General features: G+C 33.4%; 1 protein-coding gene across 1 annotated transcript in view; it reads left to right on the top strand.

Moving 5' to 3' along the window:
* LOC107657487 (slit homolog 1 protein-like) overlaps positions 1-15752 on the top strand; it is a 47014-nt gene extending 31262 nt beyond the window's left edge. The window contains exons 27-36 of the mRNA XM_016445592.1: positions 1581-1675; positions 1936-2075; positions 2157-2253; positions 3660-3797; positions 5593-5821; positions 7683-7813; positions 7887-8041; positions 9535-9835; positions 11363-11574; positions 15244-15752. Of these exons, the coding sequence (XP_016301078.1) occupies positions 1581-1675; positions 1936-2075; positions 2157-2253; positions 3660-3797; positions 5593-5821; positions 7683-7813; positions 7887-8041; positions 9535-9835; positions 11363-11574; positions 15244-15488 (1743 nt within the window). The 3' untranslated portion in view covers positions 15489-15752. The remainder of the gene's footprint in view (positions 1-1580; positions 1676-1935; positions 2076-2156; positions 2254-3659; positions 3798-5592; positions 5822-7682; positions 7814-7886; positions 8042-9534; positions 9836-11362; positions 11575-15243) is intronic.
* The last annotated feature ends 758 nt before the right edge of the window (positions 15753-16510 follow it).

The following is a 16510-nucleotide window of genomic DNA, read 5'->3' as shown; positions in this document are numbered from 1 at the left end:
GACCATGTGATATTTCAGTTTTTCTTTTTTAATAAATCTGCAAAAATGTCAACAATTCTGTGTTTTTCTGTCAATATGAGGTGCTGTGTGTACATTAATGAGGAAAAAAAATTAACTTAAATGATTTTAGCAAATGGCTGCAATATAACAAAGAGTGAAAAATTTAAGGGGGTCTGAATACTTTCCGTACCCACTGTATATACTTTTTACTGCAGGAGCACATCACATTCTAGGAGTAAAGTAAATTGTGAACTGTATTTCATGTTGATATACAAAATAAAGCTACTTGGAAAAATCTACAAAAAATACAGAAATATACAAAAAATCAAATTGAGTTATTTTAGTGTTATTTATTCATGTTTGTAGTTTTCATTTTATTTTAGCTTAAGTTTTAGTGATTTTGTTATGTGCTTTAGTAATTTTTATTCATTTTTTATTTTATGTTTCTGTTCAACTTTCATTTATTTTTGTTTCCATTGTAGTCATTTTAGTACTTTAACTTGAGTAAAATAAAGAAAACATTTCAATTTCAATCAAATTTGTTTTTGTTTTTAGTTTAAAGTTGTAATTTTGTCATCTGTTATTTATTTATTTTTTATTTTATTTTATTTTATTTTATTTTATTTTATTTTATTACGCTTCCAGTCAAAAGTTTTTGAACAGTAAGATTTTTAATGTTTTTTAACGAAGTGTCTTCTGCTCACCAAGCCTGCATTTATTTGATACAAAATACAGCAAAAACTAACATTTTGAAATATATTTTTTTCTATTTAAAATAACTCTTTTATATTTGAATATATTTTAAAATGTAATTTATTCCTGTGATTTCAAAGCTGAATTTTCAGCATCATTACTCACATGATCCTTCGGATATCATTCTAATATGAAGAAACATTTATTATTAATATTATTATTATTATTATTATGTTGAAAACAGCTGAGTAGAATTTTTTCAGGTTTCTTTGATGAATAGAAAGTTCAGAAGAACAGCATTTATCTGAAATAGAAAGCTTTTGTAACATTATAAATGTCTTTATCATAACTTTTGATCAAGTTAAAGCATCCTTGCTAAACAACAGTATTAATAATTTCTATAATTTTGCTGTTTTTTGGATCAAATAAATGCAGGCTTGGTGAGCAGAAGAGACTTCTTTAAAAAAACATTAAAAATCGTATTGTTCAAAAACCTTTGACGGATAGTGTATGTCATCTGTTTTTTTATTATTATTATCATTATAATTTTGACCATATAAAGCCTTATTTCCGACCCTCAGGAAAACGAGCATATCCAGAAAAGCAGTCCAGCTTCTAAAAGGATTTTTTTTAGACTCCTTGAAGCAATGAAATATCTCAAATAACACATTTCTATAAAACATAAGCACCAAAAATTAACACTTGCCCCATACGAAGCCATTCCCTACAGACATCCACAGTAAACAGACAGTAGACACTGCTTGTGCTCGTTTCGAAACAGTGAGACATTTGAGAGTGATTTTCTGCAGGGATGCCACAGCTTCTGTCAGTAAAACTCATGTTTTGGAGGAGCGTTGGTTTGAAAGCCTCTCTGCTGGTGTTTCCAGGGGAGAAACTGTGAGCTTTCTGTCAGTGCTTGTGAAGGCGATCCATGTGTGAACGGAGGAAGCTGCTACAGCGACGAGGCTAGACGAGGCTTCAGGTGCGAACACACTCTTACACACGCACAGACACGCACACACACTCTCACACAGACACACACACTCTCGCATGCACTCACACGTGCACGCACACGCACACACACACACACACTCTTACACAGACACACACACACACTCTCGCACACACTCACACACACTCACACACACACACACAAACACACACACACACACACACTCACACACCTCACTGAAGTCTAAAGCTAGACACTACAGCAGTGTCTGACTCTCTGTGTGTCTCCAGCTGCTGGTGTCCTGTGGGGTTCTCCGGGCAGTTCTGTGAGGTGGATGTTGATGATTGTGTGGAGAACAGGTGTGAGAATGGCAGCATCTGTGTGGACGGAGTGGGAAACTACAGCTGCGTGTGTCCGCAGCCCTTCTCAGGTCAGTGCTAGTGAGGCACGGCTGGTTTATGCTGAGCTCTTCTGCTCTGATTGGTGAAGCAAGGCTTGATGTGCGTTACAGGCCAGAAGTGTGAGGAGTACGAGGAGGATCTGTGCTATCCGGGTCAGAACCCCTGTCAGCGTGGATCCACCTGCATACCCACCGTCACGGGACCCAAGTGAGAGCAGGACACTAATCATAAGATGCTTGTTATAAAAAATGATTGAGAAAACACTTCATATGAAATATTTCAATCAGAGTAATACATTAATTAACAGTATATGCACATATCATGCACTGCCATTTAAAGGTTTTGAGATGTTTTAATGTTTCTCAAAGTCTGCATGTATTTGATCAGAAATACAGTACTATTGTGAAATAGATGTTTTCTGTTCAAATATATTTCAAAGTGGGTTTAGTGTCACGTGATTCTTCAGAAATCATTCTAATGTGTTGATTCGCTGTTCAGGAAACATTTATTATTACTATCAGTTTTTAATGCTTTGTGGATTTGACGAATAGAAATTTCAATAAACAGAATTAATTTGAAATAGAAATCTTTTGTAATATTACAAAAGTCTGTACTGTCCCTTTCGAACAATCTATTGCATTCTTGCTGAGAAAAATTATTAATTTTTATATATTAATAGAAAAATAAATCTTACTGACACCAAACATTTGAACGGTAGTGTACATATAAGATATTAATCAAATATAAAAGGTATTTTATTTATATATTATTTATGTGAAATAAAAATGTTACTTAAAAATAAAGCTGTTGTATGATATTTTATATAAAATATTTTTCTTTTATATTAACCATCGTAAAATTGTATAAATATAAAATAATAAAAATGTTGTATATTTATATAAAAATAATATTCGTATTGATATGAAAACAATTCTTTGTGTACATTTGAATGGTAGTGTATGTTTAAATATTTTATATAAAATTTAAGTGAAATATAAAAGATATGTGTATATTATTTATATGAAATGAAAATGTTACTTAAAAATAAAGTTGTTGTATAATATTTTATATAAAGTATTTTTCTTTCATATTAATCATCATAAATATTATAAATATTAAATAATATTATTATAAATATAAAAACTATTAATATTAGCATTAAAAACAGTACAGTACAGTAAATTAAAGTCATGTGATAACCAATATGCTGTAGAAAAAAAAAAGATAAAATAATAATAATAATTTGACCTTTTTATGACAAGCAATGTTAGTAAAATGGCTGTAAAATGTCAGGTGGTACGACCCCCCAAAACTTGTAAAATACAGTTTGAAAAATGTATTTAAAACCGTTGAATATCAGGTATTTAGGAGAGTAAAATAAATTACTTTTAAAACACTTTTAAAGTGTTTCTGATGAAGAAAAAAATCAACTAACTTGTTCTTTCACCTGATGAATTTTGTCGCTCCGTAGGAATGCCGTTTCTATTCACGATCCTGTTTATGGCAAATATTTGCTGTCGTGTGTGAATAGGCCTTTCAGCTGAAAAGCAGCATTTAAGGTCATTGAAATAATGGAATAAATGAGATTTCTGACCTTGTGTGTTTGTGTTTAGGTGCATCTGTCCGCCGGGTTTTGTGGGCGACGACTGCAGTGTGGATTATAATGAATGTGAGGGTCATTACTGTCAGAACGGAGCGCTCTGTGTGGATCATGTGGCCGGATACACGTGCATCTGTCCTCAGGGCTACAGGTGAGTCAAAACCACATTACATTACAGTCAAATCCATTTCAGTTCATTGTCATGGCTATTTAATATGAAAGACTAATATAAAATATATTAAGCGCGAAGTATACTAATGTGATATTCTATATATAATTTAAAATATTTGATATAAAGTAACATTAAAATGTTTTAAAATTATTTTTATAGATAACAAAAATGTTTTATATTTTACATAAAATAGATACAGTGAACAAAATATATTTTCTCTTATTTCAAATGTTCAGTAGGCATTACCACATGCTTATTTAATATATTTTTTAAAGAAATAAAATATTTCATTATAGCATAATGTTAAAAATGTTCTCAGTGTTTCTAGATTTTCATGTTACTCCATGTTTCTTTTTCACTGTAAAAAATATAAAGTAGTCCTGCCTATTAATATCTGTCAATGACATGACACTTAATTTATTATGTTAATTAATTCAAAAATACATTCAAATCCAGTTAATACATACATACGACTTAAATACGCCTCTTTAATGATGAAAATGTTTTTAATTTCTGAATTAGAATTTCATTTTGATATTTTTGCGGTGCTTGAGTAGTTTGTTATAATCTTTTAATATGATTTCTATTTTGTTAAAATATTATATAAAAAAGATTAATATAGACATCACATTGAAAATTATATTACATTATTAGATAGATGGATGGATGGGTGGGTGGATGGGTGGATGGATGGATGGATAGGATAGATGGATGGATAAATAGATGATAGATGGATGGATAGATGATAGATGGATGGATAGATAGATAGATAGATGCTAGATAGATGGATGGATGGATAGATAGATAGATAGATAGATAGATAGATAGATAGATATAGGGATAAATTATTACATTTGAATACTTGTATCGAAGGTTTAACTAAAATATGTTGTTACCTTTTAAGTATTGGTTACACTACATGACATTTTTAGAGTATATAAATGTAAACTTTTATTAACAATCATATGTGACCCTGGACCACAAAACAAGTCATAAGGGTCCATTTTTTTTACTTATTTAGTTATAAATCAGCTGAAAGCTGAATAAACAAGCTTTCCATTGATTTATGGTTTGTTAGGATAGGACAATATTTGGCTGAGATACAACTATTTGAAAATCTGGAATCTGAGGGAGCAAAAAAATCTAAATATTGAGAAAATCATCTTTAAAGTTGTCCAAATGAAGTTCTTAGCAATGCATATTACTAATCAAAAATTAAGTTTTGATATATTTATGGTAGGAAATTTACAAAATATCTTCATGGAACATGATCTTTACTTAATATCCTAATGATTTTTGGCATAAAAGAAAAATCAATGATTTTGCCCCTTACAATGTATTGTTGGCTATTGCTACAAATATACCCCAGTGACTTAAGACTGCTTTTGTGCTCCAGGGTCACATATAAAAGTGTTTCAAGACCATATGAAACCAGCATTAATACAAAGAACATGATTTTAACATTTAAATTTACATTTAGTCATTTAGCAGACGCTTTTATCCAAAGCAACTTACAAATCAACAAAAGAGCAATGATACGCAAGTGCTATAACAAGTCTCAGTTAGCTTAACGCAGTACACGCAGCAAGGGTTTTTGTTTCAATTATATAATAAGTAAAAAGAAAACAGATAGAATAGAAAAAGAATAGAGCTAGCTAGTGTTAGAGGCCTAGATCTGTCTTTTTCTCACGGACAGTCTTGTTGGTCATCTGTGGCGTGGTTTGTACAGTACATTATATGCAGTAGTTAATGACGGCGTGTTGTTTGGTGTCAGCGGTCGTCTGTGTGAAGGGCCTCTCTGGGCTCCGGCGGGCTGTGAGCAGCTGCTCTGTGAGAACGGCGCCCCCTGTGTGGAGAGCCATGGTACTGCAGCCTGCCAGTGTCTGCCGGGGTTCGGCGGGCCGCGCTGCGAAAAACTGCTCAGCGTCAACTTCATCGACAGAGACTCGTACCTGCTGCTCAACGACATCAAGAAGCGGCCGCAGACCAACATCACGCTGCAGGTGTGGCCCGTTCTGCAGCACAGAAACCAGCTCATCGCTGTCTGTGTACAAGTGAAAGTGCTGTGCAAATGACACAAAATAAATAATACAATTGCAAGTATATGTTAATAAATGAATATTGCAAATATATGTTAATAAATAAATATATGCTAATATATAATTATATTATCACTTTGTTATATATATGTTAAAAGAGATATTTACTGTAGCCTATCTAGAAATTTTTTTTCCACATGTGGCAGCATATATGTGAACTATTACTCACATTAAACCACTCAAACATGCGTATTAATGTTGTTATGAGTGCTCTTTAATTTCTGATAATGAGAGACAGTGACCTTCATCATATGCCCAAAATATGAAGCAAAAACAGCTCCATAATTAAATAGTTTCGGTCCAAGCATATGCCTCGGATTCATTTTCTCTGACCTTGGCACGTGAAACATCTGCTGAACGAGTAAATGTAAATGTAATTGTAATTTTAACAGCCATATGTCAGAGTAATTGTCATATTTTTTATGTTTCTGCTATAGTTAGATTCAAGGATGCAATACAAAGCATACCGTGAAACAAACAAGACATACGAAACACTCTCATTTACAGATGCATTGCAGTAATATGTATTATGGAAATAAATAAATTATTAACCACTGGTAATATATTAGTACCACATGGTTAATATAAAAGACAAATATTTAATATAAATATAAAATAATTCTATTCAAAATTTATTTTGTGTGTCTGTGTATACACACACACACACACACACACACATATATATATATATATACTGTATATACACATTATTATTTCTAAATATTTTGCGTCAAATATGTAAACATACATTAACGTCCAAAAGTTTTTTTTTTTTTTAAAGAAATGTAATTTTCATTCAGCAAGGATGCCTTAAATTGATCATAAATGTACTAATATCAGTAAAGGCATTTATGATGTTACAAATAAATCAAATATTATATTGCATATTATAATATTATTAGACACCATTCTATGTAGTTGTACCACATAGTTAAATAAAAGGAAAATATATAAAACCTGTAAATCCTTTATATATCCTATATATTTAAATTATATACTTAACATATAAATACATTTTATATCAAATATTTAGACACTATTGTTCATGGCTGTTTGTTTTCTGGAAAGAAATTAAGCAAGGATGCATTAAATGTATCAGAAGTGACAGTAAATACTTTTATAACATTACAAACAAACAAATAAATAAAATTACGAATTTTATTACTATTAATTGCATATTATTAGCCACTAAAATAAACATTAGTACAACATGGTTAATGTAAAAAAAAAAGCAAATATTTAATATAATACAATATAAATAACTTTTTAAGTAATAAGATTGTAAGTTAGGTTTTCTTAATACAGACATAATATATAAATACATTTTATATTTTGTATACATGTTTAGAAATATCTAGGAATATAAATATTTAAACACTATCGTTTAAAGTTATTTTTTTTTTTTTAAGAAATTGCTATTTTTTCAGACAGGATGCATTAAACTGATCAAAAGTGACATTTAAAAAAACATTTATAGTGTTACAAAAGATTTAAATCTTTTTTAACTTTCATTGAACAATCCTGAAAAAATAATAATAATTTAGCAGCACAACTGTTTTCAACATTGATAATAATCAGAAATGTTTCTTGAGCAGCAAATCAGCATATTACAGAATATTAGATTGATCATGTGACACTGAAGACTGGAGTAATGATGCTGAAAATTCAGCTTTGATCACAGGAATAAATTACATTTTACTATATATTCACATAGAAAATCTCAAACATTTGAGCAGCACTCTTGCGTTTGGACTCTTTCTCTCAGGTCTCCACCGCTGAAGACAGTGGGATTCTTCTCTACAACGGCGTCGACGACCACATCGCAGTCGAGTTACACGGCGGCCGTGTCAAAGTGACCTGCGACGCAGGGAATCAGCCGGGAAGCACCATTTACAGGTTTACATTACAGACCACGCTCCACATTTAACAAGTCAATACACCTGCTGTAATTCACTGCCTGTTTGCACAGCTCGGAGATCGTGAACGACGGACGCTTTCACACCGTCGAGCTGGTGACTTATGACCGGATGGTCAACCTCTCTGTGGACGGAGGGCTTCCTACGACTCTGGACAGCTTGGGACACATCCAGCCCCTCGCCAGAGACGCCCCGCTATACGTCGGCGGTACAATTTCCACATTTGACTGCAAAACATAATTCATTGGATGAACTCACTTTAATTGAGGGCAGGATTTCCATCCAATAAATATGTGTAGCCCCAACTCATAAAAAACAAATACATGCAATTAGGGGTGTGCAATATATACAGTATATCGTCTGCGATAATATCGCAATTGTTGTTTTAACGATGTGCGATTTTTGACATTATCGAGTATTTCGCAAAAACCCTTCAAAACACCACTCATACATTACGTGATGAAGTCTAGACTTAAACTGCACATGCGTGTTTAGAGTGCGTTCTTTCACTGCATGATTCAGTATTAAAATGCATTTACAATGATCACAAAATTTAAGATATGGGGACAGAAAATGTATATATTTATATCATTTCATATAGTTAATGAATATCACACAGAGAGTACCATTTTTTCTCCTAAAATTACCATGATTACAAATGTAACAGTTCAATAAACAAGAAGTTAATTAAGAGACTTACGTTTTAGACGCCATATTTCCTGTTTTTGCGGTATTTCGACAACAGAAATCATCCCAAACACAGCCACAGCGCTGTTTTGTGTCTCTGAGCAACATGACGGTGTTTCGTTCCTGAAGGAATCACCCGTTTAAATGATTCGGTTCAATCGTAGTGACTCACTTATTAACAGTGACTTGCTGCCACCTACTGGCGGTTTTAATTTCACATTCAGAGTATCTTTTATTATTTAAATGATTTCAAATGTTTTATGTTTCAAAACATTTATGCATTTGTAACTGCAGGTTAAATGCATTCATGTTCTGCACTAAACAGTAGTGCGTAAATGCATCTAAATGCCACTTCAGACGAAGCTTCAGTGTTTCCTCTGCATTGCAAAGATTAATTTTGTTGATACTGATTTAATTTGCTTGGTAACAGCCCCAGTGTCTTATTGAAATGTCTTAGCTAAAACGCAACTGTTTCAAGTCCGTTTAACACAATGCAATTGTTTAAATGGGAAACCTAACGTAATGGTGTTAAATTAAAAGTTTTTTTTTTTTTTAATAAACTGAACAGGTTTGTAAAATAATGTTTATAAAACGGAGAGTTCCAGTGCTTGATTCTGATTGGCTGAGCCGCGTTCAAAGCTGTTGTAAATTACTCTACAAACATACACCTTTGTTTACTTCAGTGTGTTGCTCTGCAACCACTTTGTTGGAACCACAACTGTTTCTGAGGAACTACATTGTTTGGTGGAAGAATACTGTTTTTATTATCATTACACTTTATTTGCTCTGTTTTATTTTGTGAAACCTTACTACGTATATGGAATAACCGTTTTATAAAAGCAATAAGCCCCGTGAAGCCATGGTTTACAGTGAATTTATAACAGCTAAGGGGGTTCGCTTCGCGTCGTAACTAACAACACCCCTTAGCTGTTATAAATTCGCTGTAAACCACGGCTTCACTGGGCTTATTGCTTTATTTTGAGTGTATCTCTAAATGTATGTTTTATCCATCAGGAATGCCTGAAAGCGCGCAGTCGCTGTCTTTGAACAAGTGGCCGTCTCTCAACGGCTCCAGTTTTCAGGGCTGCATACGAAACCTGTACATTAATAATGAGCTGCAGGACTTCAGGCGCACGCAGATGAAGCCGGGAGTGGTGCCGGGCTGCCGGGCCTGTCAGGAGCTGCGCTGCGTGAACGGACTGTGTCAGCCGGACCCCGCCGCCGGGCCTGTGTGCCGCTGTCAGCCGGGATGGGCCGGCAAACACTGCGATCAGGCCCTGCCAGCAGCCGCTACCAACCCCTGCCAGAAAAACAAGTGCGTACCTGTGTGTTCATGGTGCATGAAAATCTGGAATCTGAGGCGGCGAAGAAATCAAAATATTGAGAAAAACGCCTTTAAAGTTGTCCAAATGAAGTTCTTAGCAATGCATATTACTAATCAAAAATTAAGTTTTGATATATTTACAGTAGGACATTTACAAAATATCTTTACTTAATATCCTAATGATTTTTTTGCATAAAAGAAAAATGGATAATTTTGACTCATACAATGTATTGTTGGCTATTGCTACAAATATACCTGTGCTACTTATGACTGCTTTTGTGCTCCAGGGTCACGTATAATAATTTCACATTTAGTTGTTAAGGTTATTTAATACGAAAGCCTAATATAAAATATATTCGATTTCAAATATATTAATGTAACATCAAATATTAAATTTTTAAATATTAAAAATGTTTATTATATGATATGTAAAAATGTTTTAAAATAAAAATATTTTATAGATAAAATACATATCTTACATATAAGATAAATATATAAATAATATTTTTTCTATTTTATATATTACGCTTTTATAGTATATACCATGTGGAAATGCCAGCTGAATGTTTCTATTTAAATGATTTAATTTTATGATATACACATACTGTTTATATATTTTATATAAAATGTAAAACATTTTAATTTATCTTAAAAAAATAGTTCAAAAATTATTTTATGCTATATAACCATGTGGTAATGCCTACTAAATATTTTACATAAAATAGAACAAAATGTATTATTTATATATTTTATGTAAAATATACAACAATTTAAATTAATCTATATTCTAAAACATTTGTAATATTATTTATTTAAAATTGTTATATTAAATAACCATGTGGTAAAGCCAATTGAATGCTTTTATTTAAAAAAAATAATCATTTCATTATACAGTAGCTAATATAATTTCATATGCATTTTACACATGATATGAAAACATATATATATATATATATATATATATAGTGTGAGATTGAATCAGGCTCATCCTATTGAAGCATCAAATCTTCGACTATTCGGGGTCACCCGTACTTCCGTGTAGTAATTTAATTTCATAATATAAAAACAGTATTATCCAGTTAACTTGTGTAAAACATTCCATTAGCATGACATAAATCACTGCTGTACCACCAACTCCTATTTAGGCAGTTTATAATCTGCCAGATTTACTAACAGCTTGTGCCAATGCAAACCGTCTTTTGGCATTAAAGAACTACTGTCAGGATTTACTAAAGACGCGCTAAGAAACAGTAATTTTTGCAACTGACCTTATTTGCATATGCATTTGTAGTTTAATTTTCAGTATTTAAATAAATCACGCAGCATGTTTTATTAAGGTTTGCGTTAATTTACTGCTGTTTGTGCCATTATTTATCAGCCAAAAAAAAAAAGCGTGTCTTAACCCATTTAGTGCCTGTGTTTTTAGTAGATTTAGGCATTGTGCTCTCATGCTAATTTGCCAGGTTTAGTAAATCTGGCCCCTGGTCTAAACCTGATTGTCCTCTCTCTTGCTGTAAGCTGTGTTCACGGCACCTGTGTCCCAGTGGACCTGCAGTCGTACCGCTGCGAGTGTGCGGACGGTTTCCACGGGCCCCTGTGCGCTCAAGAGGACGAGTCCCCCGGCCTCTGTGCAGCGCTCTCATGCCAGCACGGCTTCTGTGAGGAATCACCCACGGGACAGGCGCAGTGCGTTTGCGACAGCGGCTACAGCGGCCAGTTATGCGACACAGGTAAACAATGCTCATTTACACAACAAACCATTATCATTAGCCAGGATTTCCCAAAGTGGGGTTCGTGAACCCCTGGTGGTTCGTGAGGGAATTGCAGGGGGTTCGTGAGTTGGTACACGGAATGCCTACGAGTGTATACCATTAACAAATTAATTAAAAAAAAAATTTTTTGCAAAGAAATGTTACAGGTTTATACAAATGTGTGATGTAAATGTAAAATCTTAAATGTATAAAAATAATTTTATTTTTGGGAAACCCTGTGTTAAAAAAAAAATTGTGGAACAAATGTCATAATTGTATTGTAAATTACAGTAATATGAATTTTTATAATTTGTTGAGTGTAATAATAACAATAAGCTATGTAAATACTACTGAAACTTTAAAACTGATCAAAATAAATGTTTTTAAAGTTAAACATGCAGATGTGCCATTAAATTATTGAAATATTTACTTAAAATCTCAGGGGGTACTTCAAGTAAATAATTTAGGTCAAAGGGGTTCAGCTGACAAAAAAGTTTGAAAACCCCTGTCATAAATCATAATCTGACTGCAGAGCTGGGTAGTAACTAAGTACATGTAATCAGGATTATGTAATCAGATTCCAAAAATTAAGTACTTGTAATCAGATTACATTTTAAAAACACTCGTAATCAGACTACAGTTACTTGTTTATTGATTACATGATTACATATTATTCAAACAATAGCAATAAAATTATTAATCATTTATTGATTTTCCCTAATTCCTCTTTTTCATCTTTTAAATGTTCCTTTTTAATATAGCCTACCGCTTAAATACATTCAGAAAGTCTTCCAGTTTTGTTGACATTCACACAAAGACCAATCATTAGTCAGGTGGATATAATTACACAGAAAATTGAAAGGCACAAAAATCATTTTAAAAATCAGTTTTAAGAAATGTTTTCTCAACATTGTATTATGTATTACACATGTATTACTGTGTCTTTGGAGGGCTTTTGTCTTTCAAACACATTAAAGTGCACATTCACAGTATTTATTATTTACATGTAGGGATTCCCAAAATTTGATTTGTCTCTTTCACTTAATATATTTATTTGAATTCCCTACTGAGAAATTAAGGTGATAAATTAATAATTAAGCAACACATTTGCAAATTCACGCACAGTTCTCTGACATTGGTTATGATCACATGACATGCAGGTAAACAAATTATATTTTTTAGTAAGTGTTTTATTTTGATTGTTGTTATTTTAAAATTATTTATTTTAATTTAAAATTTTTATGATTTAATTAATTAGTAGCTTTTCATTAAACTTACGAACCCCCTGCAGTTCTTCATGAACCCCAGTTTAGGAAATAGAGGTCGACCGACAAGGATTTTTCTCTGGCCAATACCGATATTTATAAATCAGGGCAGCCGATGGCCGATATATGATGCTGACTTTTTTTTGGCCGATATGTTTGCCTGATTTTCTTTTTTTTCCCATTCATCTCATAACAGAGAGTTTGAGTAAATGATTATTGCAGGGTACAAGATAGTAATAGTAGTAGTAGCCTAATTCATAGTAATAATGCATGGCTCAAAATTTAAGCACCTTCTCAAAAACAGTTCTGAAGGATGCTTTTTGTTTATGTTTGCTGACAGACACCAGTGTTTCCCACAGTCTGCAAATGCAAATTCATTCTCCGCCAGCAGGAGGCGCTTTTGGAGCGGGAGATATATCGGTTTCCCCGGTAACGACTGTAATCAAATCAGCGCTGCGCTCACAAACTCTACTTTATAAGGCATTACAGGAAAGACGAAATTAAAATGAAATCAAAGCTTTTCTGAAGACGGTCGGTTCTTTACAAAGATACATTCATATAAAAATACTTGCGCTGCATTTTAATTTTGACACGTGCAGTGCTCAGTTTATTCAACGAAGTATAAGCCTTTTGGAAAATCTATTTGTGGCAGTCAGTTTTGATATTGTGACAGGCCGCCACAAATAACTCAATGTATAGCAAAAATTAACAAAAATTAAAAGAGTTCACAAATATTACGGTGACCGTGATCTCACCAAGTGCAACATGTTCCTGGATCAACAACATTCAAATAAACCAATCAGAATTGGGGGATAAGTTTAAAGGAAAAGTCAATTTTAGCCTTACAACCAGAGTTAGGTGCTTCTACACCCTTGTTATTCAACCATCATTTCCCACTGATTTTAGGGATAAATTTATTTTGGGTTTATTTTAAGTCAGCCATATAGTATTTTTTAACAATATTTGAGTTAAATAAACTACCTAGAAGGTTGGGTTAAACATTTAACCCAACCATTTAACCCAACTGCTGGGTCAAAACAGGTGAACATGTTCCCGGATCAACGTCCTTGTTGATCCTGGAACAACATCCCAATCAACCAGATTTGAGGAACAAGTTTACAGGAAATGTCAGTTTTTAGGCTTACAACAAGGGTTAGGTGCTTCTACACCTCTGTTATTCAGCTGTCATTTCCCACTGATTTTAGGGATAAATTATGGGTAGGGTTAGGTTTAGGGGTAGGGAGAGGGTTTGGTCTATATTTTTGGACAATAATGTTGATGCAGGATCAACAAAAGATGTTGATCCAGGAACATTTCTTACTTGGCAAAATTACGGTGACCGTCGGACCCACAGACACATTTCATGAGGAAAGTTAACGTGCACGTTATAGTCAGCCCAGAAGTTTCATCTAAATTGCACGTGTTTCTACTTTCACATGCAAATGACTTGTTGCACTTATGAATATGATAAGCACGGTCGGCATCAATTCTAGTAAAACGTAATTACGCCTCCTAAACTAAACAGTCTGTTTTGCCCTGCCATCATTAGCTGAAGCTGTGTGTGAACAAGGCGCTGATGCAGTGTGAGTTGCTCCGTCTCATGCAGCCAGAAGGAGATAGATTCTCCAGCATCCCACAACAACACTTAGCTGCCCCCAGACGTGCTTGCCTATAAATCGGCCTAATTTGCAGCACAATCGGCCGATGCCGATTAATTAAAAAATGCCAAAAATCGGCCGATTAATCGGCCGGTCGATCAATCAGTCAATCAATCGGTCGACCTGTATTAGGAAACTTTTATGTAATGTAATGTTTAATGCACTTCAGGTTGTTAATAACAACAAATGTGTAATATATTTTACATTTACATTACATTTAGTCATTTAGCAGATGCTTAAAAGCGACTTACAAATGAGGACAATAGTAGCAATCAAAATCAACAAGAGCAATGATATGCAAGTGCTATAACAAGTCTCAGTTAGCTTAACGCAGTACACGCAAATGTAAATATATTATAAAATAAAAAACAGATAGAATAGAAAAAGAATGGAGAAAGCTAGTGTTAGAGGCCTTTTTTGCTTTTGTTAATTGTATAATAAATAAAAAGAAAACAAATAGATAGAATACAAAAAGATTAGAGAAGCTAGTGTTAGCGTTTTTTTTTAAAGATATCAATATGGTACAAGATTATCCTATTTAAATCAATATGACAAACAAGTTAGGTTACAAGTAATCTAAAAGTACTCTGATTTTATTACCTAAAATGTGTAATGTAATGGATTACGTTACTAACTACAATTTTTGTTTTGTAATTTGGAATCAGTAACGGACTACAGTTTTCAAGTAATACCCAGCTCTGTCTGAGTGTAAGCTTTGCCTCCAGTGGCTCCGTGTCAGGGCGAGTCGGTGCGGGACTTCCATGGCGTGCGGCGCGGCGAGGTCCAGTGTCGCAGCACGCAGCCGCTGTCCTGGGTGGAGTGTCGCGGCGGCTGCAGGCCGGATTCGGGCTTCTGCTGCGGAGGCACCAGGGTACGACGCAGACGCTACAGCTTCGAGTGCGACGACGGCAGTTCATTCACGCAGGACGTCGAAAAGACGGTCGAATGCGGCTGTGGAAAGTGTGTGTAGTCGTCAGAGACCACAGAAGACATTAAAAGAGAAAATAGTGTGCATTTGTATCTGTGGACCGTAACATCTGTGAGGTAGCTTGAAGAACTATTTAAGAAAAGATAACCCTTGCATGTGAATGATGAATTATGGGTATTTTGTGCTGTCAGGCGAGGAATTATTAATGTCGAAAGTAAAAATCTAACAAGTGGATCTTAGAATTAAGAGTACAGTTTAACGGACAGCATGTTATACAGAATTTATAGTATTTAATATAAATGTAAAATATTTGTTTAGCATTAATTTGAATTGTAATATATATACGGTTTTTAATTTCCATATAGTATTTTTGTATGTTGAACACTGACATCGGCGATGTGTAATTTTTTACCTTTTAGTCTGTTTTCTACACACAATTTTTTGACAAAGTAGTTCAAGCAGCTTTTTTGTTTCATTTAGTGCCGCCTCATAAGTGTTTTTGTGTTTGCAAGTGTTTCTATTTATTTCATTAAAGGTTTTTGCCTCTTAAAAAGGCTGGTTTTACCCTACAGTGTTTTTTAGGTCTGTTTATGTGATTTCTACCAAGCCCCATGCTGATAGAAATATATATATATATATATATATATACACACACTACCGTTCAAAAGTTTGGGATCAGTAAGACTTGTAACGTTTTTTAAAGAAGTCTCTTCTGCTCATCAAGGCTGCATTTATTTGATCAAAAATACAGAAAAAAACAGTAATCTTGCAAAATGTTATTACAATATAAAATAATGGTTTCTATTTAAATATCCTTTAAAATATAATTTATTTCTCTGATGCAAAGCTGAATTTCCATCAGCCATTACTCCAGTATAAAGTGTCACATGATCCTTAAGAAATCATTCTAATATGCTGATTTATTATCAGAATTATCAATGTTGGAAGCTGTTGTGCTGACAAATATTTTGGAAACTGCGATACTTTTTTTCAGGATACTTTGATGGATGAAAAAGTTAAAAAGAGCAGCATTTATTCAAAATATAAATCTTTTCTAACAATAT

The sequence above is a fragment of the Sinocyclocheilus anshuiensis genome, unplaced genomic scaffold, assembly GCF_001515605.1.
Source record: "Sinocyclocheilus anshuiensis isolate Anshui unplaced genomic scaffold, SAMN03320099.WGS_v1.1 scaffold259, whole genome shotgun sequence".
Taxonomy (NCBI): Eukaryota; Metazoa; Chordata; class Actinopteri; order Cypriniformes; family Cyprinidae; genus Sinocyclocheilus; species Sinocyclocheilus anshuiensis.
This window is presented reverse-complemented; position numbering and strand designations above follow the sequence as displayed.